The sequence below is a fragment of the Platichthys flesus genome, chromosome 19 (genome assembly GCF_949316205.1).
Source record: "Platichthys flesus chromosome 19, fPlaFle2.1, whole genome shotgun sequence".
Classification (NCBI taxonomy): domain Eukaryota; kingdom Metazoa; phylum Chordata; class Actinopteri; order Pleuronectiformes; family Pleuronectidae; genus Platichthys; species Platichthys flesus.
Window position 1 is genome coordinate 727,119 of NC_084963.1, and position 26,648 is coordinate 753,766.

Consider the following 26,648-nt stretch of genomic DNA (forward strand, 5'->3'; position numbering starts at 1 on the left):
TGAGAGCTTGAGGAGCCTGCACGCACACCTTCATCAATTGGACAATAATAGCTGTCAATCACACTGTGGTATGCACCCCCCCAATACATCCGGTGCTTCAGGGTTTCTCACAGACTTCTATAGAACTACCAGTGGAGTCGCCCCCTGCTGGTCACTACACAGAACACACTGGCTTCACTTTATGGACCAGGCGTCTGTTTTCATGAACAAATAAACATTATGAACAATATGGAAGTAAGTCTGTCTACAGTTGGATACCATATCTTTATTTTTCTTTCATATGTTAATTTTGAATTAATTCACGATCATCAGTGTGTAAATGTGATCTGTTGTGATCTGTTACAAAGGAAACAAGGAGAAACACACAAAGGCTCAGAGGGAGGTGACAGGGCCGTGGATACTAATGACCACCAGGAGGTGCTCCACAGGGAGCTGCTATTGAGCTGGGGGACAGTGTCTAAGTGTGTCCTCTCCTCCCCTTCCACTTCTTTCTCCTCCTCTTCCCCTTTCCTCCTCTCCTCTTTTCTCCTCCTCCTCTCATACCCTTCTTTCTCCTCCTCTCCTCTCCTATTTTCTCCTCTTTTCTCCTCCTCCTCTCCTCCTCTTCCTCTTCTTTCTCCTCCACTTCCCCTTTCCTCATCTCCTCTCCTCTTTTCTCCTCCTCCTCTCATCCTCTTCCTCTTCTTTGTCCTCCACTTCCCCTTTCCTCCTCTCCTCTCCTCTTTTCTCCTCCTCCTCTCATCCTCTTCTTTCTCCTCCTCTCCTCTCCTGTTTTCTCCTCCTCCTCTCATCCTCTTCCTCTTCTTTCTCCTCCACTTCCCCTTTCCTCCTCTTCCTCTCTGCCTATTTCCCCCCCCCCCCCTCCTCCTTCTTTCCCCCTCTCCTCCTCCCCCCTCCCTCGGGATCAACCTGTTGTGTCTGCTCTGGGATCAGTTCCCTCCCCGGTCCACTGAGGGCGCTGCTGCCCGCTCACACTGATCCAGGGTCTGTAAAGATCCCCGGTGCTCCCCGCGCTCTCTGCCCGACCCTCCGCTGCTTCCAGTCGGCTCCGCAGGGACCGAGCTGCCGGTGCGTGTGTCTCAGCGTCAGGATTCGAACCTCTCCGCCCCGCAGCCAGCAGCCGTTTCCCGGTGGCCCGTTGGGATTATGCCCGTTTCCAGCCGGAGGGACGATGTAGGGATTCGACCCACGAGCGGCCTCGACTTTTTCCAGCGGAGAAACTGCGGAGCAGGAGGAAACTTTTCCGTCGGAGCCGGATCCCGGAGCTCGCCCAGTGTCCCCGGCCCCAGCGGGTTATGAGCGGCTCCCCCGGCCCGGGATCGAGCGTGTGGAACTTTGAATGATTAAAACGTTGTTCCGGAGGAAACCGCAGAACCAGGACATATCTCCACTCCTCAGGAATTCCGACGCCACAAAGTGAACCGCGGAGCAGCAGGTAGCTAGCTAGCCCATTAGCCTCTCACTGTTTTTATTACATTTCTCCCGTAAATCAAGTGATAAAGACCCGATCGGAGCGAGCGGAGCCCCGGGGGGACGCGTCCCTCCGGGGCTCCGGGGGCTGGAGGTCTCCGGACGGGGTCCCGGGGTCTGCTGGGTGTTTCACAAAGTGTAAGTGTCTCTAACAAGTGAGCCTGTTAGCCCGCAGCTAGCGTCCCGACATGCCGCAGCTACCCGGGGGAGACGACCTGGGGGCGAGCGACGAGCTGATCCCGTTCAAAGACGAGGGCGAGCAGGAGGAGAAGAGGAACGTGTCCTCCGGGAGAGACCTGGACGACGTCAAGTCCTCCCTGGTCAACGAGTCCGAGACCAACAGCAGCTCCGACTCCGAGGTGAGCAGCTCCCACAGGCACTTTGTTCACTTCCCCGGCAGGACACACTTCAACTGGGACACAACACAACACAACAACACGGTACACCATTAGCAAGGGGACAGAGTCAAACTAAAAGAGACAACCCAGTAAAGTCCTTTCGTTGTTTTTAGAGGTGATTTGAAAACAGGTCAACAGGTCAACAGGTGACCTCCTCTGCAGACCATCTCCTGAGACTCTCCAGAGACACGAAACACAAACGACTACAGCTCAGCAGGAGGTTCTCTGAGGGCTCCACAGGGAGCAGGTGGGCGTGTGGGTGACTTTGAACAAAGCCAAATAATACAAACATCTCAGGATGAAGAGATGGTTCCAGACCCGAAGAGGACAGAGACGTCAAGAGGACGTTTGGTGATGAGAGCAGACCTGCTGTAAACAAAACCATGTGATCGTGAATCCAAACCCTCCGTCCTGTCTCCATCAGCAGCTCCACCTCCACCTTCTGTGCTGTGACCACGTCTGCCCAGAGGATCTCCTGCTGGGTTGTTCATGTGTGAAAGAGTCTCGACCCAAACCAGGAATCACAGTCCACAGCAGAAGTATGAAATCCATTCTAAAACACACAGGCAGCCAGTGAAGGATGTTCAACACTGTTATTACCTCCGTGTTGTGGTCAGTCAGACAGCGGACTCTTGTTTGTGTGTTTTCTCCACAACCTCCTCACCATGCTGTGTGTGTGTGTGTGTGTGTGTCTCTACAGGCAGACAGACGGCCCCAGCTCCGCCATGATCTGGAGAACAGGCTCAGACACAGTCAGCTGTTTGAAGATGGTAAACACTCTTGTTCTTCAGATTCTCCTCCTGTCTGTCTCCTCTTCTCTCAAAGCCTCATTCATGACTTCCTCTCATTTACACTGTCACTCAAAAAACTGTGTTTGGTTCTGAAATAATATTTTAAAACCAAACCAGTATCTGTCAGATCCGTGAATGCGTCCTCGTTAACACAAGTTCCAGTTTGTGTTCGTCCAGACTAAAGACAAACACAGTTTTCTAACTTCAAGCAGCTTTTACAAAAGTCTGCACCTGGAGACTCTGAGTGTGGACGGCAGGTGTAACTGTAGAGTCGTTCCTGCTCCAGAGCACCAGGAGACGATCTACTGCTGTTTCCACCACCTGAGCTGAGCTTCACTCTCCGAGATGACAGACGTGCTGGTTGTGTGTCTGTTGTGTTGACTCTCACACGTCTTGTCCTTGTTTCAGCGCTGAGGAGGCAGCAGGACGGGGGTCTCTTCCAGCCGTCGCCCTACGTTGGATATCCCTTCTTCATGATCCCAGACCTTGGGAACCTCTGCAGTCCCTACCTCGCCAACGCAGGCCTCCCGACAAGTGCCCGCACGGTAAGACGCCTGAACGCACACACCGGCAACACAATGTGGCTGCTCTCAGGTCTGTTGGCCTCGTGGTTACATCTGTCTGGATGTTACCTGCCCCACCCGGTGGAGAGGCCAGGTGATCCAAATGGAGGCCACCCAGCACATAGAGTTTACAGTTAGAAAAAACAACACAAGCATTAAGCTGTTTAAATAGAGTTATCTTTGCTGCTTCTCTCTGTTACATCACAGTGAAGTGAAGATGTTGGAGGGTTTCAGCTGCTGTTTGCACATCTTGAAGAAACCAACTTGTTTTACATTTGATTCAATTAGCAGATTATTCTTGAGCAGAGACGTGGTGAGCTCAGGTTGGGCTCGTGCAGGTGCTGCAGTCTGAACAGAGACAACCACCTGTGTCCTCACATGCCTCATGTGGATGAGAATAAACCTGTTAATGAGAAGAGAGAAAGTTTAGCTGCAGCTCTGAAAGACGTCACTCAGATTAATCCGTTCACAGGCGTGACTGACCACAGGCGCCAACCGCCTCACATAGAGAACATGCTCTTCAGATCCAGACCTGGATACCTCTGACTCACCATTGTCTTGAACGCTGTCTTTTGTGCATTGGCATTTGATTTGTGTGTGTGTGTTGTTATGATAAGGTGGCTGCTGATGGGACAGGGTGAGACAGGCCTGGACACAGTCTGTCAGGAATGAGCTCACATCACGGCTGCTGCTGCAGATTAGCTGCTGGAGCTGGCAGTTGCTCAGCAGGGATCGACAGCGTGTTGCTCAATTTCCCAGACCCTGCAGCTTTATGGAGGCTCAGCTCAGATTATACGGATTTAGGCTGATGGTTTAATACAGTAACACTCATGGCCACTAATCTGGAAGTTGCCTTGTTGGCAGGGGAAGGAGTTTCAGAGTATTTTAAATAATGTTGTTGCAGAGGACACTTGAGGATGTTCTGCTTTTTGCTCGAGGTGGAGCTCTGGTCTCACAAGTCGAGCACTTCAGGATGTTTGTTAAGCTGCTTTCTGACAGTAACCAAAGTTCTGACGTGTTCCTGACGTGTTCTTGACATGTTCTGTATGTGAGCTATAAAGCTATAAACACATTGAAGTGTTAATTAACTAAGACTCTTTGTTCGTTATCTTTCTACTCAGCAGCCTCCAGATTCTCTTCTCCTCCTCTATTTGTTTTGAAAATCTTTCCTCTGCTGATTTAACGCAGACGCACATGTCGGCTAAACACACAGCCAACCCCCCCAACACACACACAGACACACACACACCTGCATTCCTCAGCTTTGTAATACCCCCCCTCCCCCTGTGTTAGCAGGTCATTGTTGTCATTAGCAGCATCTGAATGGTCCTAATGCATGACTCACCAGGGGGGTCGTTACATCTCGTTATACCTAACACACGGCCTGTGGCTTCTGCACCCACACACACACACACACACACACACACACACAAATCCTGCTCTCCGTCTGCAGCCTCCTCCTCGCAGCAGAGAGGCTGTTTGCTCTCCTCACTCCTCACTCTTGTGTGTTTATGGGGGAGAGAGGAGGAGATGAGTGTGAAGTCAAGGTAAACACTCCCTGACACACAACACAGGCTGTTTACTGTACTCATGCACCTGAGGCAGGAAGCAGACGACCTCACACCCGACACACCAGAGACTTCATTCTCTGTCCACACCTAAAGACACTTGGTCACGTGATGTAAACAGGAAGTAGATTGTCTCTGCAGCTGGTATCATAGTTACAGAAAATCCTCTGAAGGAGGAACAGCGATGGTGAAAAGTCAGATTGTTGATCATTTAGTGTTTTGATTCCAAACGCACACAGACGCACACGCACAGACACACACCAGCCTTCATTCCTGCGTCACACCTGAGCAGCAGTGAGTGGCAGCAAGACGGAGGACAGATAACTACGCTTTGTTTTCACTTTGTTTAAACAGGTTTTTGTTGGCAAGTGTGTGTGTGTGTGTGTGTGTGTGTGTGTGTGTGTGTGTGTGTGTGTGTGTGTGTGTGTGTGTGTGTGTGTGTGTGTGTGTGTGTGTGTGTGTGTGTGTGTGTGTGTGTGTGTGTGTGTGTGTGTGTGTGTGTGTGTGTGTGTGTGTGTGTGTGTGTGTGTGTGTGTGTGTGTGTGTGTGTGTGTGTGTGGCAGTGCTTGTTTACTTAGAATTGGTCCCTTTCAGCCGACTGGACAATCCCAGAATTCCTCTGTTTACTCCACATTGTCTCCAAACTTTTAAAATACCAGGAGGATGACCTGTGTTAAACAAAACAAACGCACACACACAAACCCACATACACATGTTTTTCTGTGAGATATAATGGTTCATGGTTTTTAATCTTCTTTAGCTCTTCATGATTCTTTTTGTGAAACATTCAGATTGTTTCCATTTACTTACTGATGGTTGAAGTTTGTTTCATTTGACAGAAACAACCAACTCAAATAATAAATATCAAAGCATTAAAACAACACACAACTCGTTTTAAAGACACAAAGAAGAAGAGTTTGGTTGATCTCTAATAAATGATGAGGTTGTGTTTTTCACATCTGTTTCTCTGTAGTGGCTTGAGTATGAAGAGAGATTGTGTGTGTCTGTGTGTGTGTGTGTGTGTGGGGGGGGGGTTCATAAACAGCAGGAAGCCTAATAACTTCTCCTTCTAGGCGCACAGTGATTTTATGCTTCCCTCTGTAATAGACTGATTGTTCTGGGGTGTGTGTGTGCATTGAGTCTTGGTATTTCTAACAGCTGGATCCAGTTAGTGCTGTGAGCCCGAGCTTCCTCAGGCCTCTGAATGGGAGGGGGGGGGGGGCATTGTGGAGTTTCTGTGTTTGTATTTCTGGGGAACAGGATTGTGTGTGTGTGTGTTCACTCCACTTGTGGGGGAGGTTTGGTGCGTGCACGTCTGAATCAGAGGAGAACGAGCTGCAGAACAACTCCACTGAAATCCCAAACGATGGCCGTCTGGTTCCTTGTTGTTCAGCCCGTGTCAGAACCAACACGCCTGAAAACGCAGGTCACATGACCTCTCACATTACATAACAGAACCAATCAGGAAGAGAAGCTTTAGTTAGGTCTCAGTCCAACGATGGACGACACGACAGACTCTTAAAAGTGCAGCCAAATAGTCCTGATCGCCCCCTGGTGTCCGGCTGCAGTATGGGTCATACTCCCTCCTCCTCCAGACTAAAGACTGTAAACATGTGACAGATGAACTCGGTTATCTCACCTGGAGCCGGAGGTACGCTGGCCGACAGGAAACACAACATCCTGCACACAAGCGTTTCCTGGTCGTCGGTTTGTCGCTGACGCGGAGACACACGGCTGCACAGATAATTTAATATCTAATATTTGTATCATTTATCTGAGTTGACCTGAAACTACCCGTGTCTTTCAGATCAAACATCTTTTTAACTGTGATAAGTGTTCAGCAGTTCGACCTGTTGACCTTCCTCCTCTCTCCACAGTACCTGCCATTCCAGTGGCCTCTGCTGGACGTCCCTGGAAGAGCAACCATCAGAGACTCTGCTACTCCTACACAACTGGTAAGAACTGGTTACACACACACACTCGAGCTGCAGACTGAACCCTGGTTGTGCTCCTTGGTCACGGTGAAGGAGTCCGTGTCTCTCACCACATGATTCACCACGTGTCGCCTCAGAGACTCCGACACAAGCTCCGATTGTTCGTGTTTCAAATCCTGGAAATCACAAGTCGTGGAGTTACGAGTGTTTTCTGTTGTTCACACACTGAAGAATCTGCAGCTTGTTTGTCTCACACTGCAAAACGCTCCACCCACTGACCCCAGTAAGGGCAGCGTGACTGGTCAGGGATTCTAACAGGCGGCACGTTTATTTGAACACGAAGCTCATAATAAAATAGTTGTATCTTGACCTCATTCTAATCTCAGGGGATTTCCACTTTCGTTATCCTCGGCTTCAGTGACTCATGTGACTCGACGCTAACATGACAGTCACATGTCGTAAACACAAACAACAGGACGACAGCTCAAACCCCTGCTGGGCTGTTTTATTATTATTCTTCACGGGTCGAGTTTGTGAGATAAAGTTTGTGGTTTATTCCGATTATTGGTAAATCAAACCACGAAGCATAACACAGACTTTTCTGAGGATACGTCCAAAGTCCCAGGAACCTTCTCTGGAAACTCTCCTGTGATGAGTCTTGACCTTTTAAGTTCAGGAGCAAGGTCAAAGATTCAACTCCATGTTGACTTCAGGAAATATAGGAAAGAAATCCTGGGTTTGTTGAACTCACTTCGTAGTTCCGACCCCAGGTGTGTGGGTGTGTGTGGGTGTGTGTGGGTGTGTGTGTGTGTGTGTGGGTGTGAAACCTCTTGTTTACATGACACCGGGTCCTAACCCACTAGGACCTGGTGACTCTCTGGTCCCTGCTCTTGGTGGAAACCTGTGTGGGCCGTGCCAGCTCCAGTTCCTTCCAGTGTTCGCAAGCAGATAATTAGCAGCCGTTGTTTGACTCAGTGGAAAAATACCAGTGTTCTGTTCTGAGAGATAAACGCCTGAAATGAAGAAATGAAGAGAAGTGAATGTTATCAGCGACGTTACGACTTCCCATCAAACAGCTTCCTGGAATATTAGAACTTCCTTAAAAAGAAGCAGTCAATCATCATGAGCAGTCACTCTGCTGCACGTTGGTGTAAATAAAGAAAACCTGAATGAACCCGGCTGTGTTTACGGAATGTACAATAATTAATGTAAGAAATGATTCATATTTTTGAACGTTTCTGGAAAAAGAAGCAGCTCAAACGATGTGTTGCCTCTTGAACTGAACCCATCGACTGTGAACAGGAATCTGAGAACAGCAGCGTCTCAGTGACATCCTCACGCTCATGTGACTCTGGAATTAGAGCCTGAAGTCTGAATGGTCTGATTATTGTTTATCAGACGTCGGAGTTAAAAAACACCAACACATTTATAATAACCAGAGGATTCACATCTTAATACCTGCAGAATAAAACACAGCAGCAGCTCGACACATGGAAACTTAAAAGTTCAAATCAAGAACTAAACTATATGTTTGAGTTTGAACTGTCCCTCTCACATTCGCTTTTTGCTCTATTTTCACCAAGTACATGTGTTTTCATTAGTTCTCATTTGGCTCCAGTTCCAAAATGTCCCAGAAAGTTACAACCCTTCTAACTGGTTGTATTTCTGGTTCCTGCTGGTTTCCTGTCCCAGTGTGATGTGATGGTTTGTTTCAACCGACTCAGTGAAACACGTTGTCTTGTGAATCTGTCAGAAACAAGAGGGTGAATTCTGACACCTGGTGGACAGAGGACAGTGCTGCAGGCTTAGTAATCACCTCCTCTGTGTGTGTCTGTGTGTGTGTGTCTCTCTCCAGTCTAACAGTGTACCTGTAGTGCAGCACCCCCACATGACCCACCTCCACCCGCTGCTGTCCTACAGTCCAGAGGCCTTCTCCCCTCAGAGGGCCTCACCCGGCTTCTCTCCTGACGCAGGTGAGTGTCACACTTCATACCTGCACACACACGTTTGTGTCAATGCAACAACAATAGACTTAGTGTGACTCTGTGTGTAAATCTCAGGTGTGTCGAGGTCGCCTCACTCTGCCTGTTACCCTGTCTCTCCTGGAGCCATGACTCCCATCCCTCACCTGTTTGATTGGCTGTAAGTAAAACTCACGCACACACACTCTCTCACACAGACACACACACACACACACACACAGTCTAAAAACCTGCTCTGTGTGTCGTTGTGCGTTCAGGCAGCGACAGCCCATGTATCCCATGGGAGGGGGGTTCACACCTGCTGCTCTGTCCAGGTCAGTGTTTGTTTTGGCCTCTTGATTTGAATATGTTTCATATCTCTTCTGATTCAATGGACTGAGACGTTTCCTCATCGTCAACTCTCTGGATCGGCTGTGTTAAGTGGATCGTGTGTGTTGTGTTGACAGTCTGGTGTCGAGTGGTTTCTCTCCACGTCTGGTGCAGAACCCCCAGGCGTCCATCCCCCACCCGGCCATCGTGCCCACGGGGGGGGAGCAGCAGCCTGGATGCAGCAGCCAGCCCAGGTAACAGCATGTCCTCCATGTTTCTGTTCAATGTGCAGATGGAAGATTGAAGGAAAAGAAACCTGTCACTGTCAAATCTCCCACTTATGATATGGAGGAGGTCAAATACATAAAGGTCCAATAAACACTCAGCCTGTGTGAACCTTCTGAAGGATCGGCTTCTCCACTTCATGATGTCCAACGTTCCCACAGACAGTTCAACCTTCTGAAAGTCTTTAAAACACTGAACTACTCAGAGAACTCCACGTCAACCATAGTTTGACGAGAACCTCCTGAAGAGATCATGAAGGAGGCTCCAGCTTCTTCACAGAGTCTCTGACGCTCTAGTTTTCTGTGCTCCAGCAGGAAGTCGATGCCTGAAGCTCACCAGGAGAAAGAGGAGGAGAAGAAGCCTCACATCAAGAAGCCCCTGAACGCCTTCATGCTCTACATGAGGGAGGAGAGGCCCAAGGTGGTGGCCCAGTGCAACGTGAAGGAGAGCGCCACCATCAACCAGATACTGGGACAGCGGGTCAGTGACCAGTGCACAGTAACATCTCTGTGTGTGTCTGTGTGGTGTGTGTGTGTGGTGTGTGTCTGTGTGTACTGACGTGTCGTCGTCTTCTCTCCACAGTGGCACTCGCTGTCGAAAGAGGAGCAGAGTAAGTTTTATGAGCTGGCTCGTCAGGAGCGCCTCCTCCACTCCAAGCTGTACCCCGGCTGGTCGGCCAGAGACAACTACGTGAGTGACCAGCCGACCAACCACAGTGCCCGATCCCGTCAGCTGATCCCAGGTGTAACGTTCAGTGTGTGTGTTTGTGTTCAGGGTAAAAAGAAGAAGAGGAAGAGGACGAAGAGCGAGACGCAGTTTGAAGGTAAGAAGAGAATCAGCTCCGAGTCCGACCCCAGCACAGAGACACACAAACTACACACAGCGAGCTCCGGCTGCTTCTTCACAGAGACACACAAACTACACACAACGAGCTTCGGCTGTTTCTTCACAGAGACACACAAACTACACACAACGAGCTCCGGCTGCTTCTTCACAGAGACACACAAACTACACAAACTACACACAACAAGCTCCGGCTGCCTCTTCACAGAGACACACAAACTACACAAACTACACACAACAAGCTCCGGCTGCCTCTTCACAGAGACACACAAACTACACAAACTACACACAACGAGCTTCGGCTGCTTCTTCACAGAGACACACAAACTACACACAACGAGCTTCGGCTGTTTCTTCACAGAGACACACAAACTACACACAACGAGCTCCGGCTGCTTCTTCACAGAGACACACAAACTACACAAACTACACAAACTACACACAACAAGCTCCGGCTGCCTCTTCACAGAGACACACAAACTACACAAACTACACACAACAAGCTCCGGCTGCCTCTTCACAGAGACACACAAACTACACAAACTACACACAACGAGCTCTGGCTGCTTCTTCACAGAGACACACAAACTACACAAACTACACACAATGATCTCCTGCTGCTTCTTCACAGAGACACACAAACTACACAACACGAGTTCCTGTGTGAAACCGCTCGGCTGCTGTCAGACCCCTAGTGGCTCCTCCTCTTGTGATGACATCACCAGTTTTCCTCTGTGTGTGATTTGATGATTATTGATTGATGAAAAATGTCCGACATCTTGTTTGTGATTGTTTCTCAGCTCCTGCAGCCGACGGCGATTTCTCTCCTCAGCTGAAGAGACCTCGCGAGGAGACGCCACACGCCCTGCTCCCCCACCCCCCCCCACAGACTGCGCACACACACACCCGCCCTCACACCGTCTCACACCTGACGCACACACACCTCTCCCAGGCCAGCCCCGCCTCCTCGCTGGACTCCCCGGCCACGCCCACCACGGCGCTGGCCTCGCCCGCCGCCCCCGCCCCCACGCACACCGAGCACACGCACTCGTCATACAGTGGACACATGTCCCCCTACGCCGAGCAGCTGCAGCCGCTGTCCCTCACCACCAGGCCCCACAGGTCCTCCCTCCCCCTGGGCCGCACCGCCGCCACCTCCGGACCCTCCACGCCGTCCTCCTCCTCCTCCGACACCCCCACCCCCTCACCCCTCATGGCTGCTTCCAGGAGTTCACCCCTTCCTCCCCCCCTGCACACGCAGCCGTTCCTCGTCCCGCCTCCTACCTCCGCTCACCAATCAGCAGCGAGCGCTCCCGGTGCCTTAACTCAGTCGCAGCCGTTCTCGCTCAGAAGAACCAATCAGCTGTGAGGAGCCGCCTCCACTGGGATTTGACAAGTGATCTGTTCGTCTTCGTTTTTTAAACTTTTTTATAGATGTATCACATTTTATATTGTAAAGGACAAACAATTGGTCAATATTTGACTCTAACTTCATCAAACTGTATTTTTTTAGAATCTCACTTTTTCTAAAGACTTTTTACGGACGTTGACTTGTTGTTGAACGAGGTGTGGTCACGAGGGTCTCACTGTTTAAAACCTTTTCCACTTGGTAGTTGTGAGTGTTGCTTCATTTTCTGGTTCCTTCTCTGTGTTAATAAATATTCACTGAGTTCTGACACGTCGTCTGTTTGCTGCTGGGAGTTTTATTCTGGAGAGGTTGGATTTACAGGAAGTGAGATTGAGACACAGACATCATGAACTTTGAACTTTGTTTCATTATTAGAAATTCAGAAGAACAGAAAGAGAAACAACAGATACACTGACAGTAGATAACATTTTTATGAGTCATCATTTTTTTAATTGGATATAAATTAATGTTCACACACAATCCTTCATGTGTATATAATAACATGTAATAAACATATATATAATATAATATATATATTAGTTCAGTGGTAGGAGGTGGATATTTTTCCGATGTCGGACATTTCAATAGACGATTCCGATTTTAACTAGGGTTGCAAAAAATTCCGGGAATATGCATAGTCGGAAACTTTCCATGGGAATTAACGGGAATAAACTGGAAATTGTGTGGGTAATTTATACTAACTCTATTTACTTTGTCATATACACACATAAATATAAACATTTAGTTTTGTCATAGGCTGATTTGAGCCGTGAGGAAACTTTGGGCACTTGATTAAATGCTTCTGGATCTTTGTGTCATTCTTAACAAAGATCTTTACACAATATTTGCAAATGTCTCCACACATGAGACACGTGGAAGTGTTCTGTAGAATAAGATGAGAAAAAAGCTTGTAGAAAAACACGTATGCAATGTCAGAGATATAAATAGTTAGCATAAAATGGAATAGTCTTTAAAAATATTTGACAATTGATAATGAATTGATAATAAATGAATAGAAATAGTCCCAGATGAACAGATGAACAATCCTCAATCAGCAGGCTGACCAGTCCTCGGGCTGATGAGGTGAATTACCTGTGCACAGTGTAGGGTTGAAATTCAAAGTGCAGCGTGTGATGCACTCCATACATTTTTAAAAGAGTTTTGAATGACGTTTTTGTTGCTCAGCGTTTAATCTGCGGTAACAATTTTTTTTCCAAAATTCCCAATATTCCCAGGCTCAACTTCCCATGGAAAGTTTGTGGGAAATCGTCAGCCCCTTTGGAACTCTAATTTGAACACTTTACATTTATGGACATACTGAATAGAAACACTTCTCTGATGCTTAAGAATTATTTTATCTATTAGAATATTATTAAATTAAAAAAATAACCTTTATAATAATAATATGAATCTGTCAGGAAACTTGTGGCCAAATGTCACAGTGGGTTTAATCAAAATGTTATTAAATAAACTAATAAAAAATAAAAGAAAACAATGAATAGATGGAAATGAGTCAAACTTTAAAGAATTCAGACTAAAGAACCTCGTCAGCTCCTGGAAGAACAGACGGAATGTTTAAAGACCTCTGACAGATACGAGTGTGAAGGTGTCTGTGGTTTTGTCAGCGTCTGTCATTCAACACATTTTTTTAAACATGATTGAAAGCAGCTCAGAGAATTTGTGAGGATCTAATTTAAACTAATCATAGATTTGACGAGTTCTGAACCGTGCTCATGACAGGAACCAGTTTTAATTGATGGTGGACAAACGTTGACTCATGTGAAAAGCAAACACCTGAGAAACACCTTGGAAACACCTGAGGAGCGACGTGTTCCCGGAATGAAGCAAGAATCCAAAGTTACATAACTGAGCCAGCTGGAGATCCTGCAGCAGCACGAACAGGAAGCTCCATATACGGTCAAACAGGTGTGGCTGGAGGCGTGGCCTCGCCCGTTGAACTTACCGGACTCGGACTCACAGGCCTCATCTTCATCAGAGCAGACAGAGGAGGAGGAGGATGCTGCAGGGGAGACGACAGATGGAGCAGGCCGGGCAGTGTAACCGGGCGCTGGTCGTGTCTGTGGCCGAGTTTGACCCCGGGGTCAAACTGGGGAGGAGACCCGGGGCCCAGAGGGACGCCAAGAGGCTCCACAGGACCCTCAGCAAGCTGGGCTTCAAGGTGGAGCTCCACACTGACCTGAGTGGAGAGGAGATCTACCAGCTGTTCCTCACAGGTAGCACACACACACACACACACACACACACACACACATTCTAAGTGCAAAGTTTCGATTATCAACAAACAGAAATTGTCCTTCCTTCACTTTTATAACTTGGACTCTTTATTTAAATCACTCAAACTATTAGACAACTTAATAAACAGCTCCTCCCTGAAACTGTAGAGGAGTTATCTCTTCTGACATTTACTGTATTTCCTTCTGCTTTTATTTCTATTTCTATATTTCTCTCTGTAAAACATCACACTTTAAGTGAGCTGTCAACGTTATCTTACAATAATACTAAATAAATAATTATAGTAAAAAGTCTGTTGTATATATTTGGTTGTATTCTATTTAAGTTATCGTTAATACAGTTTATGGTAAAAATCTATAATAACTTCTGATATATTTCTTTGTCACAAAGGTTTGATAACTTCACAGGAAACATTAACTCCTGAATATCAGTGTTGGCTTCAGCCTTAAAAATCTGTCAGGCTCTAAAAAATATATAAAATTTGTGCAGAGGACATTTGAATGAAAAGTCATATCTAGAAGATGTGATTAAAATACAATCATGTGTTTTAGTAAATGTTCTTTAAGAGGAATCGTCTCTGGAATTACCTTTTTATTGTTTTATTGTAGACGTTGTATAAGAACTCATGACATAATCAGTTAAAGTGCAGCATTCACATTATTACATCACAATGTAAAGGAGGACAGTCGAGATAAAAACAGATCTCAGACCTGTTTATCTTTTATTTAAGACACATTTTATCACCCGAGTTCTCCAGAGGAACCTCAGAACCTCAGGGTTCCTCTGGAGAAGCTCGTAAAGATCCAGACAATCTTCTGCAGAACAAACACACGTGAGTGAAGGTCCGTGTCTGTAGGACGTCGACACCCACTCACACCCCATGTTGTGTAACCACCCAGACAGAGAAATCACAGACGCCAGGTTCAGTTTTACAGCCGGATGCACATGTGAGGTGGTCACATGACCATGCTCCTGTCAGGTGAACACCAGCTGAGTCAAATCAAACTTCACCTGTTCACTGCCTCGGCTCCCAGGAGGAGCTTCACTCAGAGGAGGCTGCTCCTTGTTAAGATCTATGAGACAAACTGGGATTCCTGAATCTGAGACCATACATCATACAATAACATAATATAATAATAATAACACATTCATAGGACAGGCAGTGGATGGAGCCCCTCTCAGAACAGGAAGCTGACTGTGGATAAATATCTTTCTGCAGTTTGTGACTTTGTGTCTTCTACCTTTTCTCTGCTGGCTCAGTGGATCTTCATTAAAGACTAGAGCAGCCTGTTTGTCGAGGTCTGTTCTGAGATCAGATCCACAGACTCAGGTGAACATTATCTCATCACGCCGGTATCTTCGTTATCATGAACCTCAGAGAACTGATATCCTTCTGCTGACAGGCTGATAAACTCACATCTTTCATAACGTGCTCCTGACCTGATAACACACGTGTTGGTTGTGTGTGCTGCAGAGAGCAGGCGCCCGGTGAAGGACTGCTTCCTGGCCGTTCTGTCGTCTCATGGGGACGAGGGCTTCGTGTTCGGAGCTGATGGAGAACGAGTGCGACTGTCTCGGATCTTCTCGTGTTTCAACAACCAGCTCATGGAGAAAAAGGCCAAAGTGTTTCTCGTCCAGGTGAGGACTCGCCGGTGATCTCAGGATCCACACGTTTCTTTGGACAGGAAGGTGTTTGTGTCTCATGAGGACTCTGGTGTCTCTGCAGGCCTGTCGGGGACCGGACCTGGACGATGGCGTGGAGGTGGATTCAGTGGATGATGTCACAGACTTCTCTCAGGATGTGTGGGTTCCTGTGGACACAGCAGTGATGTACGCTGCAGCACCAGGTGAGCGTCAGAAGAAGATTCACTCTGATAAGCTCAGGATTCCTCAGAACGTCTTCATGATCCAATCAGTGGAGGTCCTGCAGTGAAGCGTCTCAGAAGCTCCGAGGCCACGTGCACTCTGAGCATCAAGGCTGCTGTGGTCCCAGCCTCTCAATCAGAACCTGTGTAAACTGGTCTCATGTTAGTTTGAAAACACATGAACTCTGCTACAGATACAAACTCCTCTGGAGATCAGAGCTGCTTCATCAAGAGAGGTTCGAAACCCATCTTTTCAAAATAAAACGTAGCTGATGGAGGCGGCCTGACCCGCGAATGAACCTCTGACCAAACAAGGTCATGGAGGACAACGTCTGCTTTTGTATTTAAATGTGAACCTTCGGATAGCGTGACAGGAAGTCCGTCCTCTGTTTGACCCCCCCCCCCCCCTCTTCCTGTCCCCAGGTTACGGGGCCTTCATGCATCCTCTGGGTTCCGTGTTCCTCCAGACGTTCTGCTCCCTGCTGGAGACGGAGGGGAACCGGGAGCTGGAGCTGACCCGGCTGATGACCCGGCTGTCCCACAGCGTGGCCTACACCTTCCAGGCCAAAGGGCGCTCTCTGGGCGGGAAGAAGGAGATGCCCTGCTTAGTGACAAGTTTGACCAGGGAGGTGTTCCCATTCGCCGAGGCCCGGAAAGAGGGCGGGGCCGCGGGGCTTTCAGCCACGTCATTGGTCGGCTCCCAAGCCGCCAGGAAGCGAACTCCTTCGATCAGTTAGCATCAGTTCAGATGTTTTACAAACTTTATCTATTTAAATAGAACTTTTCATTTATTTGACTCATATTTACTGATGTGTCTGTTTGTAAATAAAGATTTTATACAAAACACTAAACTCATAAGTCGTTTTATATTACATTGATTATATTCTTGGCTGTGCTCTCGTTCCTGCTTCCTGTTGGGCTAGACTGTCCACCTGGAGGCGCAGGAGGAACCAGATGTTGGATGGGGGCAGGACAGATGTGGACAGATCAGCTCATCTGGGAGTGGAACAGCCTTCTCCAGCTGGACCAGGAACCTGGAAGCGCTCAGGTCTCAGTGGAGGATCAGGTTCTGTGTTCACTGGAGGAGGCTGAGTCACTGGTCCTCTTTAAAACCCATGTGGCTCTGTATGAGACAAGTAGTTTTATTTTGTAAAATATGACCTGATTGAATTTGTTATTTTTTTTTGCTGATGCTACTATTGGAAAGAGCTTTAAATGATCTAAATAAAAGTTATCCAAAAAGTTAAAGTCTCTCTCTTTCTGTATTTAAGTTGTATTCACCAGTTTGAAATCGTTTTTTAACAAACAGGATTTTATTCATGGTTTTAAATACGTCCACATTGAGTCTGTGTCAACATGATTAGATCCAGACTGTTGGTTGATTTCAGTTCCTATAGAGCAGCAGGTGACCTGGACTCTTTAATGATCTGTGGTGTTTTAGAGTTTGTTTCATGTTCTGTGACAACTCGAGAACTCCTTTGTGCAGACATCTTGTGTGATTATTTTATCTATAGCTAAATGTGTAATTTAAAATAATCTATTAGGTGTTTCAATGTGTTTTGCCAAAAATATAAGTACCTAATAAAATTGTTTTAAAAATTCTCTCTCTCTCTCTCTCTCTCTCTCTCTCTCTCTCTCTCTCTCTCTCTCTCTCTCTCTCTCTCTCTCTCTCTCTCTCTCTCTCTCTCTCCCATGTATTTACACCCCCTCACCACTAGAGGTCGCTGTGGGGAAGTCAGGCTCTGTGTGTATCTACGTCATCAACGTGCGCCAGTAGCTGCAGTAAATAGATGGAACGTGACCGGTTCCAGTGAAACTTTTAACTTTAGACTTTTATTATATTTGATAGTTTTGGTGCGTTCGTGTTTTCCCGCGTGGTTCCCGGTAGACTACCGGGTGTGAGTGACGTGTGAGTGAGTGGCGCTGTGTGGAGCTGCACGTGCTGCCGGTCACATCCTACTGGTTCTACTGGTTCACTCGTTCACAGGGAAGATGCCACGAGGAGGTTTACCTGACAGGTGAGTGACAGCTCGCATGTCAGGCGTCATGTCAACATGTCAACAGCTGAGTGACACTGAGCATGTTCAAACACTGACACACACTGAGAGACACACACACACACACACACACACACACACACACACACACACACACACACACACACACACACACACACACACACACACACACACTGCGTCCTAACTCGAGGAGACGCTGAAGCATCCTTTAAGAAAGGAAAGGAGCCTCAATGCTTCCTCACTTGTGTCCTTTAGCAGACACTTGTCCCTCACGTGTGCTAACAGCGTCTCTCCTCCACCAGGTGGTTGGATTATAGGTCTGTTGGGAAGCGACTGGTCGGGACGCGTTTCATCGCCTTCAAGGTTCCTCTGAAGCAGGTGAGAGGTCAAACCTTCACACAGCAGCTTGATGAGTTCGATGCTGAGTGACGGCTCCTCACTCTCTGTGTTGTTCAGGCTCTGAACCGCCCGCTCTCCCCCTCGGACGCGTTCGGCCCCTGGGACCTGATGGAGAAGCTGAGGCTCGACCACCAGGAGCTCGGTCTGATCATCGATCTGACTTACACCACCCGGTACTACACCCTGCAGGTAAACACGGGGACCAGCCTCGCACACAGACAGGGCTCCTTCTTATTTCAATGTTAAGTGTGTGTGTGTGTGTGTGTGTGTGTGTGTGTGTGTGTGTGTGTGTGTGTGTGTGTGTGTGTGTGTGTGTGTGTGTGTGTGTGTGTGTGTGTGTGTGTGTGTGTGTGTGTGTGTGTGTGTGTAGGACATGCCGAATTGGCTGCTGTTAGTGAAGATCTTCACACGTGGTCATGAGATTCCCAGTGACGCAACTATCCTGAGCTTCAAGCGCACAGTTCGCAGGTTTCTACGAGAAAACGCAAACAACGGTGAGAACACGTTTATATTCAGTGTTTCACACGTGAGGGAGTTACACACGTACAACTGGAGGCAGCGTGTGGAGCACGTTGTTCTTGTATCTGAACAGAACTTTAACACAGCAACTAGGAACACTTTCAAACTGGAACCGCTAGCGTCAGCTACGAAGGAGGATGAGGGCTCCATGGTCACGTCTGTCACATGCTCACGTTAACAGATGTTTCTATCGTAGACAAACTGATCGGAGTCCACTGCACCCACGGCCTGAATCGCACCGGCTACCTGATCTGCAGGTACGCACCCCCCGCCGCTCGCCGCCTCCCTCTGAGCGGCCGACGCTAACCGCTGTTTGTGACCTGCAGGTATCTGATCGACGTGGAGGGGATGGATCCTGAACACGCCATCCACTGTGAGTCGCCTTCTCACGTGTGTGCATCACGTGTGTGCATCACGTGTGTGCATCACGTGTGTGCGTCACGTGTGTGCATCACGTGTGTGCGTCACGTGTGTGCGTCACGTGTGTGCGTCACGTGTGTGCGTCACGTGTGTGCGTCACGTGTGTGCGTCACGTGTGTGCATCACGTGTGTGCATCACGTGTGTGCATCACGTGTGTGCATGATTTCTTTAAACGTTTGTGAATCTTCAACACATGTTCTGTGTCGTCAGTGTTCAACTTGTCACGGGGTCACGATATAGAGAGAGAGAACTATCTGAGCGATCTGCAGTATGGACCCAAGAGGAGGTGACACACACACTCACACAGACACACACTCACACACACACACACAGACACACACACACACAGACACACACTCACACACACAGACACACACACACACAGTCACACACACACACACACACACACAGACACACACACACACAGACACACACTCACACACACACACACAGACACACACACACACAGACACACACTCACACACACTCACACAGACACACACTCACACACACACACACAGACACACACTCACACAGACACACACTCACACACACACACACAGACACACACACACACAGTAACACACACACACACTCTCTGCTGCAGCTCAGTTCCTTTGACTCGTCTCTTGTGATCTGTTCTTCAGTAACCGGGGGATTGACGAGTTTGAGACGGAGCCGCAGAGGGGAGGAGCCACACATCGACCATGTGACGCGGCACCCGACTCTTACGACAGAGAGGACAGACGAGCCCCCGGTGGTGACTCCTGGGACTACAGGTAGGGTCGAGACAGCCAACGGAGTGAATAATGAAACAATCTAAATGAATAACAGTTGATTTAGGTTAGAAACACGATGCTTCGGTATCAGATCGAATTTGTTAACACTTCCTACACGAGTTTCACAATAATTCTATGGGAAGGCTTTTATTGTGAAATGTGAGTAATGATTGAAGGTCACAGCTGATGTTGCTGTTTATGTTTTGTGATGTCATCAGAAGTTCAAACAGAAGCTTTGAATAAAACTTTAATCTCTCTCTCTCCTGCAGATCTTCTTCCAGAGGATTAAGCCACCGCCCACATCATCGCCCCCCCCAAGACACCCCTAGGCCCGACTCGAGGTTCCGCCCACAGCAGATCCACTCGCAGCCTCGTTATCATCAACAGACACGAGCCCCGCCCCCGCAACATCAACAGACACGAGTCCCGCCCCCGCAACATCGACAGACACGAGCCCCGCCCCCGCAACATCGACGGACACCCCCTCCTCCCAGCCGTCAGTGGAGGGGACCCCCCCGCCGGGAGGAGAGCTGGTTACGACCCGACCAACCTGATCCGCGGTGGAGACAGGGCCAGCAGCCTCGCCCCGCCTCCCGCTACGTCCCCCGCTGGAGCGACCAGACCAACATGGACTGACCGGACACGCCCCCTGGTCTGATCACATGATCACAGAACGTCTCAAACAGATTTTTATATTTTCTCGCCGAAATGACAACGTCTCATTTGGGTCGTTGGAGTTTTCATTTATTCTTAAAAAATTTGTTTTAGCTTAAAATGTATTTGAGAGGCTGCAGCTCATTTACATGTTGAGGTTTTTAATTGTTTTTTAAATTGGAATTCAAGCTCACGTTCAGAATTAACCGTTTCCTGCTCGGGCTCTCGTGCTGATGTAGCATGTTAGCTAACGATGCTAAAGAGAAGAACACAACAAATAAACTCCAACAGACGAACACAACCCGGGTTCACCAGCCCCCCCCCCCCCGAAACGCTGGATATTACCCATGATCCTCTGCTTCCTGAATGAATCCACCAAACTGTTCAGAATTCTTCATGTTTTTAAAGTTTCCTGGTTTTTAACGAGTTTTAACTGATCGACAGTTCAGCTTCACTGTGATTGGCTGCGGACCAGCGATGTGATTGGTTGAGAGTGTTCACTGCTGCTGCTTCGACGTGCTGAAGCTAACGAGGCTCCATCAGCTCGGATCTGTGCCTTCTTCAAACTGACCTGCAGTTAAATGTCGGGCAGAAAAAATTATGAAACAGATTTTTTTATTTTTCGTCTAATGCGATTTTTCTAGGTTTGTATTTATCTGTAATTAAGTCTGTGACTAACGCTCGTCTTCATCGTTGATTATTGCTTCAGTGAATCAAGGAAAAGTTACTGGAATCGAACACGTGCACGTCGCCGGGTTCCACCCTCAGTTCATGCTCATAAAAGACGCAGCAGATATTTACACGTGGAACCAGAGAAAAGTTTTTCAGGCAAAACAAAATCAAATCAAGTTTTCTGTTGATCGACTAGACGATTATAAAACTGATGATATAATAACTCATCATGGAAACTGATGTTTGTATAAATGTCAGCAAAAAACATTTGAAAGATTGTTTGAGATGGAACATTTTGACATAAAAATTATACCAAATAAAAACTTCATTGAATTTTTTCATTTATTATCTGACGATTGTTCTTTTTATCTCATGTCTTCATTGATTTAATTGATAAATCATTTATGTGTGTGAGTGTGAGCCGTGTTCCGGTCAAGAGGATCTTTCCTGAAAAGATGCTGAAGCAGATTCGTCAGAGAATCAAACTAGAATCTTCACTTTATGAAAACTGAATCTTTCCCAACACATTCTCCTCATTAATTCAGATTTAACCTTTTATTCTAAATTAAAAGCTGAAATAAAACTTGAAACAAACTGAAGCTAAGTGCATGAAAAGTGAAAGAACTGAGAGAACGTGGTTTGACAGCAGCTGTGTGTTCTCGTCTAGCAGTCCGTGCACGTGTCAGTCCGTGCACGTGTCTGTCCGTGCACGTGTCTGTCCGTGCACAGTGTGACACACTGTCATGTTACTGTCATGTTACTGCCATGAGGAGCAGCAGCAGGAAGACACGAGCAGTGAAGCAACACTTCTCATGGAAGTTGTGTGTGGAGCAGAAAGTCAGGAGATGAATAATATGAGAGTTCTACATTTAATACGTCTCAGTTTGTTTTTATATCATCAAATAACTAAATAAAACCAAACTGATCAGAAACTTGAACAAACATCAGAGAGATGAGAACGAGCTGAAATGACAGAAACATCTTTACAAACGTTTATTTAACGTCTACTCAGATTTTTGTTTGGTCCCTGTCCCGTCTGCTAACATGGAGGAGGAGGGTTTATGAGCCGTACTGCAGCCAAACACCAGGGGGCGATCAAGATGATTTGACTTCACTGTAGGGAGCTCTCATGAGGAGGAAGCCCCTCCCCCAGGCGGATACGGGGCGGGGCTTCTACCACGTGAATGACAGGTGTCTCAGGTGATTGTGATGTGACGTGTGTCACTCAGCAGCTTAAAGTTAGTTGGTTAGTTTGTGACTTCGTTTTCCATTAGTTAACGACCAGAGGAAGACCGGAAGTGACCGGAAGTGTGCTCCGGATAATCTTCATCATGGAGAAGAAACAAAATGGACGTCAGATAAAGTGAGCATGTTATTGTGTGTGTGTGTGTGTGTGTGTGTGTTTTCCTACTTATTCACGTGTCATAAAACATCTGTGTTGTCTTAATCCTGCTTCATTGTGATTGGTTCATTCATCTCAGGCTTTTCACAATAAGAGCTGCTTTTCATTATGTAAATCTGCTCTGAATGTGTTTTTCTTTATTGTTTGAATTAGTTCTCACAGTTTCTTCTTCTGTGTTGTTGTTTAATGAGTCCTTGGTTCTTATTGTCCATTAGAACCCTGTAGGTTGATGTTCTTCAGATCCCAGTGTGGAGATTGTGTGTTTGATCCAGGAACTGGTTCAGTTTGATGGGATTTAAACTGGGAGATCTGTGACTTCACCTTGTTGCTGCAGACCTTTGACATGTTTCACACACGGCTCTTGAAGATCTGGATTTGATCCAGAGTTTCAGGATCATGTCCAGAAGCTCAGGTCCTATTTTCTACACATTAAAACGTGTCTTATTTTGGATAATGGACAGATTTTACGTTTTAGAGTTAAATTGAACTGTTATTTAATTTTTTTATAAGAGTTTAAAATGCTCAGAGCAGTTCCGGAGATGTCCACAGAGAGGCGCTGTTGGTCCATGTGTGATCCTCTTTCATCTCTTCTCTGTTCAGGAATAAGAATCCCGTGGAGAAATCTGTTGTGATCCCACCCACACTCTCTGTGGACCAATCAGGAGTCAGTCTCAGCTGTCAATCATGACGCCCATTCTGTTTTTATATGATGTAATAACTAAATAAAACCAAACTGATCAGAAACATCTTTACGAACATTTATTTAAAATCTACTCGGTCCCATCCGCTAACATGCTCAGCCACCTCAGTTAGCCACCAGGGGGCGATAGAGACACTCCTCCTGCTTGGTATCAGTCTGCTACGTCTCCTAAATGACAAATTCATGTTTCTGAAAATATTTAAATATGAAGCTTATGTAGCAACAAACACACACACACACACACACACACACACACACACACACACACACACACAGAGGAGGCTGAGAATGGGTACTTGTTACTTGTTACTCTCTTCCTCCCCTAATCTCCCCCTCTTCTTCCTCTTTTCTCCCTCCTCTTCTCTCCCTCAACCTATCTCCCCCTCTTTTCCTCCCCCTCGTTCTCCTCTCCTCTCCCTCTCTTCCTCCCCTCGTCCTCCTTCCCTCTTCTTCCTCTTCTCTCCCTCCTCTCCTCTTCCTCCCCTCGTCCTCCTACCCTCTTCTTCCTCTCCTCTCCCTCCCCCACTCTTCCTCCCCTCGTCCTCCTCCCCTCTTCTTCCTCTCCTCTCCCTCCCCCACTCTTCCTCCCCTCGTCCTCCTCCCCTCTTCTTCCTCTTCTCTCCCTCCTCTCCTCTTCCTCCCCTCCTCCTCCTCTTCCTCTTCCTCTCTGGTTGATGTGTATGTGAGGCAGTGATGTTGATGGATGTCGGCGGTTTGTGTCGACTCTGTCTCTCTTCACTGTTCTGACTGCTCACAGTGACTGGTCCTCTGCCACAGTGTCGCTCTGTGTGTCGCTCTGTGTGTGTGTTCCTGTGTGTGTCGCTCTGTGTGTGTCGCCCTGTGTGTGTGGCTCTGTGTGTTACTGTGTGTGTTACTGTGTGTGTCGCTCTGTGTCTCGCTCTTTGTGTCTTACTTTGTGTGTTACTGTGTGTGTGTCGCTCTGTGTGTCGCTCTGTGTGTGTTACTTTGTGTGGCTCTGTGTGTGTGGCTCTGTGTGTGTGGCTCTGCGTGTTACTGTGTGTCGCTCTGTGTGTGTGTTACTGTGTGTGTTACTTTGTGTGTTACTGTGTGTGTGGCTCTGTGTGTGTGGCTCTGTGTGTGTGGCTCTGTGTGTTACTGTGTGTCGCTCTGTGTGTGTGTTACTGTGTGTGTGTGTTACTGTGCGTCGCTCTGTGTGCGTCGCTCTGTGTGTGTTACTGTAGCAGTTGCTCCTGCTTTGTGAGGATTGTTTTTCAAACCTTCAGTGTCTTTAAACACACACTTTTATTTTGTGTTAATTCAATAGAATCATAAATCAATATCAGAATGTTTCAACAATGATTCCATCAACGCTCTGGATTGTTGTGTTGAGGAAACTCTGGTTTTAATGGAACTGAAAAATGAGCAGAATGTTTCTAAAAAGGTAACTCGCCTTAAACTGAAATCATTATAAAGTGTTTAGATGTAATTTAACTTTTACACATTCTTCCATCAAGTTAACAGGAAATCAGCTTTTTCTGTCGTCATGTTAACTAACAGGGGAAGTGAAGACATGAATAATAATAATAAACATTAAACTTGGGATTTTAAGTGTTTGTATAACTAAGTGCTTAATAAATCTTTATCTAATTGTTTTACATAGAAAACAGAATCAACACAACGGACTCCATCATAAAAACAGAACCAACATTTAAAAAAGTGTGAAAGAAATGTTGAGATTTCAATAAAAGGAGGCGGATGGTTCAATCTAATAAATATTTATCTGTTTTAACAACTTGTCGACAGAGGGTGAATTTATAATTGAGAGTTTGTTCCACTTATTTGAATAATAACACAAAACAAAACAAACTGAATAAAGTTTACTTGTTATTTATAAAGGACTTTATTGTTAAACTGTAAAATCTAAAAACCTCAATCACATTCCTTTGTCATAATGACAACAGCCCAGGAATCATTGATCCCTTTTGAAACATGAATATATTTATCAGATATTTGTTTATTTATTTCTTCATTATATTTTTGTATTGGCCTCGTCGTCTTTGTGCTCCAGCACCGGCTCTGAGCGTTCATTCTGATTTGATCCTGTGTGTGTGTGTGTGTGTTTGCTTCTCTTGCACACACACACACACACATACACACTCACAAACGGACAAACACACACATACACACATGTTTGTTTCTGTGTGCATTTAAATAAATGTTCTGCCAAAGCAGCCAAGGAACTTTTAATTATTCTCAAACTGTCACTATCGCTTCCTGATGTGATTCAGTATCGCTCCTAATTATCTGTGGCATTATCATCCCAATGGATCTGTGAGTGTGTGTGTGAGTGTGTGCGTGAGTGTTAGTGTGTGAGTGTGTGTGAGTGAGAGTGTGTGTGACAAACATTCTGTCTGGTCCTCACAAGTTCAAAAGGTTGATTTCAGGTCCAAATTAGAATCAGGTTTAGATTAGTATTAGAGTGGTGTTAGGCATTGTGAGCGTGTGTGTGTGTGTGTGTGTGTGTGTGTGTGTGTGTGTTCCATCAATAAGCAGTCTAAAGGGTAGATAAACACACGCTTCCTGCACAGGACTAGAATTATTCATGAGCCGTCACAATGTATCACACAACACACAAATAATTGAAACAACAATGTTGAAATACTCTCGCAGGCTCCCACAGACTAACACACACCCACACACACACACACACACACACACACAAACACACACATGCACACACACAATACATGATCTTAATCTGTGTCTTATCAGAAGAAAACTTTTCCACTACCATCTTTTCATTACTGATTTATTTTCTTCATTTTATTACAAAACAAAGGGAAATGGTGGAAAAAGCCTTTTACACAAGTTTTCAATCATTTATTCAGAAAAGCATCAAATCCTCCCAAGCTGCAGTTTCCTGTCTGATCCTGAATGTGATTCCAGAGCGTTGGTTCGAATCCGGCCGCACACGGCTCAGGAGCTTCCTCTGAACCTCAGGTTGTGTGAATGCTGCTGGTTCGGACGTCTCGATACAAAAACTAAAGTCGAACGTCCGAAATGTCCACGACTCTCGATACCTCGCTCCTCCTTCAAACCACAGAGGGTCTGTCGCCTTCAGGTAACACACAAAAAACAACACAACCCAGAATGGAAGCTCTGGGTCCACAGAGCGGAGTCACATCTCCTCTAACGACCTGGTCCTCCTCCCTGAGGTCACGCAGCAGAATGAATGGATTGAAAAGACGTAGACGTTTTATTTCATGTGGAAAAACACGGCTTGGTTTGTTAATGCTCCAGAGTCACTGACGTGTAAAGTCTATTTATTCATATTTAACAAGTCACGACATGATCTGCCCGTTGGTCTGTGAAGACGTTGGACTGTCGTTAGAGCCGGAGCTCGCTCTAATGAGCCGGTGAGCCCAGTGATCTGCATGTTTCCCAGTGGCTGTGG

The 26,648-nt window shown here is 46.7% G+C and overlaps 3 protein-coding genes across 4 annotated transcripts; all 3 read left to right on the forward strand.

Moving 5' to 3' along the window:
* Window positions 1–961: 961 nt before the first annotated feature.
* tcf7l1a (transcription factor 7 like 1a) lies at window positions 962–11,824 on the forward strand. Of its 2 annotated transcripts, none has more exons than XM_062413073.1 (13): window positions 962–1,435; window positions 1,639–1,829; window positions 2,569–2,638; window positions 3,068–3,204; window positions 6,668–6,745; window positions 8,580–8,697; window positions 8,785–8,866; window positions 8,964–9,020; window positions 9,153–9,269; window positions 9,612–9,780; window positions 9,883–9,990; window positions 10,075–10,123; window positions 10,944–11,824. In XM_062413073.1, the coding sequence occupies exons 2-13, from the start codon at window positions 1,659–1,661 to the stop codon at window positions 11,510–11,512; spliced, it is 1,725 nt and encodes a 574-aa protein (XP_062269057.1). In that variant the 5' UTR covers window positions 962–1,435; window positions 1,639–1,658; the 3' UTR covers window positions 11,513–11,824. The 2 variants fall into 2 exon arrangements, with proteins under 2 accessions (XP_062269057.1, XP_062269058.1); XM_062413074.1 differs by having other exon boundaries at window positions 9,615–9,780.
* A 1,744-nt stretch (window positions 11,825–13,568) lies between these two features.
* Window positions 13,569–16,868, forward strand: LOC133975297 (caspase-3-like). The gene is made up of 4 exons (XM_062413217.1): window positions 13,569–13,785; window positions 15,279–15,442; window positions 15,531–15,651; window positions 16,093–16,868. Exons 1-4 carry the CDS (start codon window positions 13,569–13,571, stop codon window positions 16,404–16,406), a joined length of 816 nt encoding a protein of 271 aa, XP_062269201.1. The 3' UTR covers window positions 16,407–16,868.
* A 542-nt stretch (window positions 16,869–17,410) lies between these two features.
* On the forward strand, window positions 17,411–21,446 carry dusp11 (dual specificity phosphatase 11 (RNA/RNP complex 1-interacting)). The gene is made up of 9 exons (XM_062413603.1): window positions 17,411–17,687; window positions 17,990–18,065; window positions 18,144–18,275; window positions 18,457–18,580; window positions 18,802–18,856; window positions 18,926–18,978; window positions 19,237–19,312; window positions 19,674–19,805; window positions 20,075–21,446. The coding sequence occupies exons 1-9, from the start codon at window positions 17,662–17,664 to the stop codon at window positions 20,439–20,441; spliced, it is 1,041 nt and encodes a 346-aa protein (XP_062269587.1). The 5' UTR covers window positions 17,411–17,661; the 3' UTR covers window positions 20,442–21,446.
* Window positions 21,447–26,648: the final 5,202 nt, after the last annotated feature.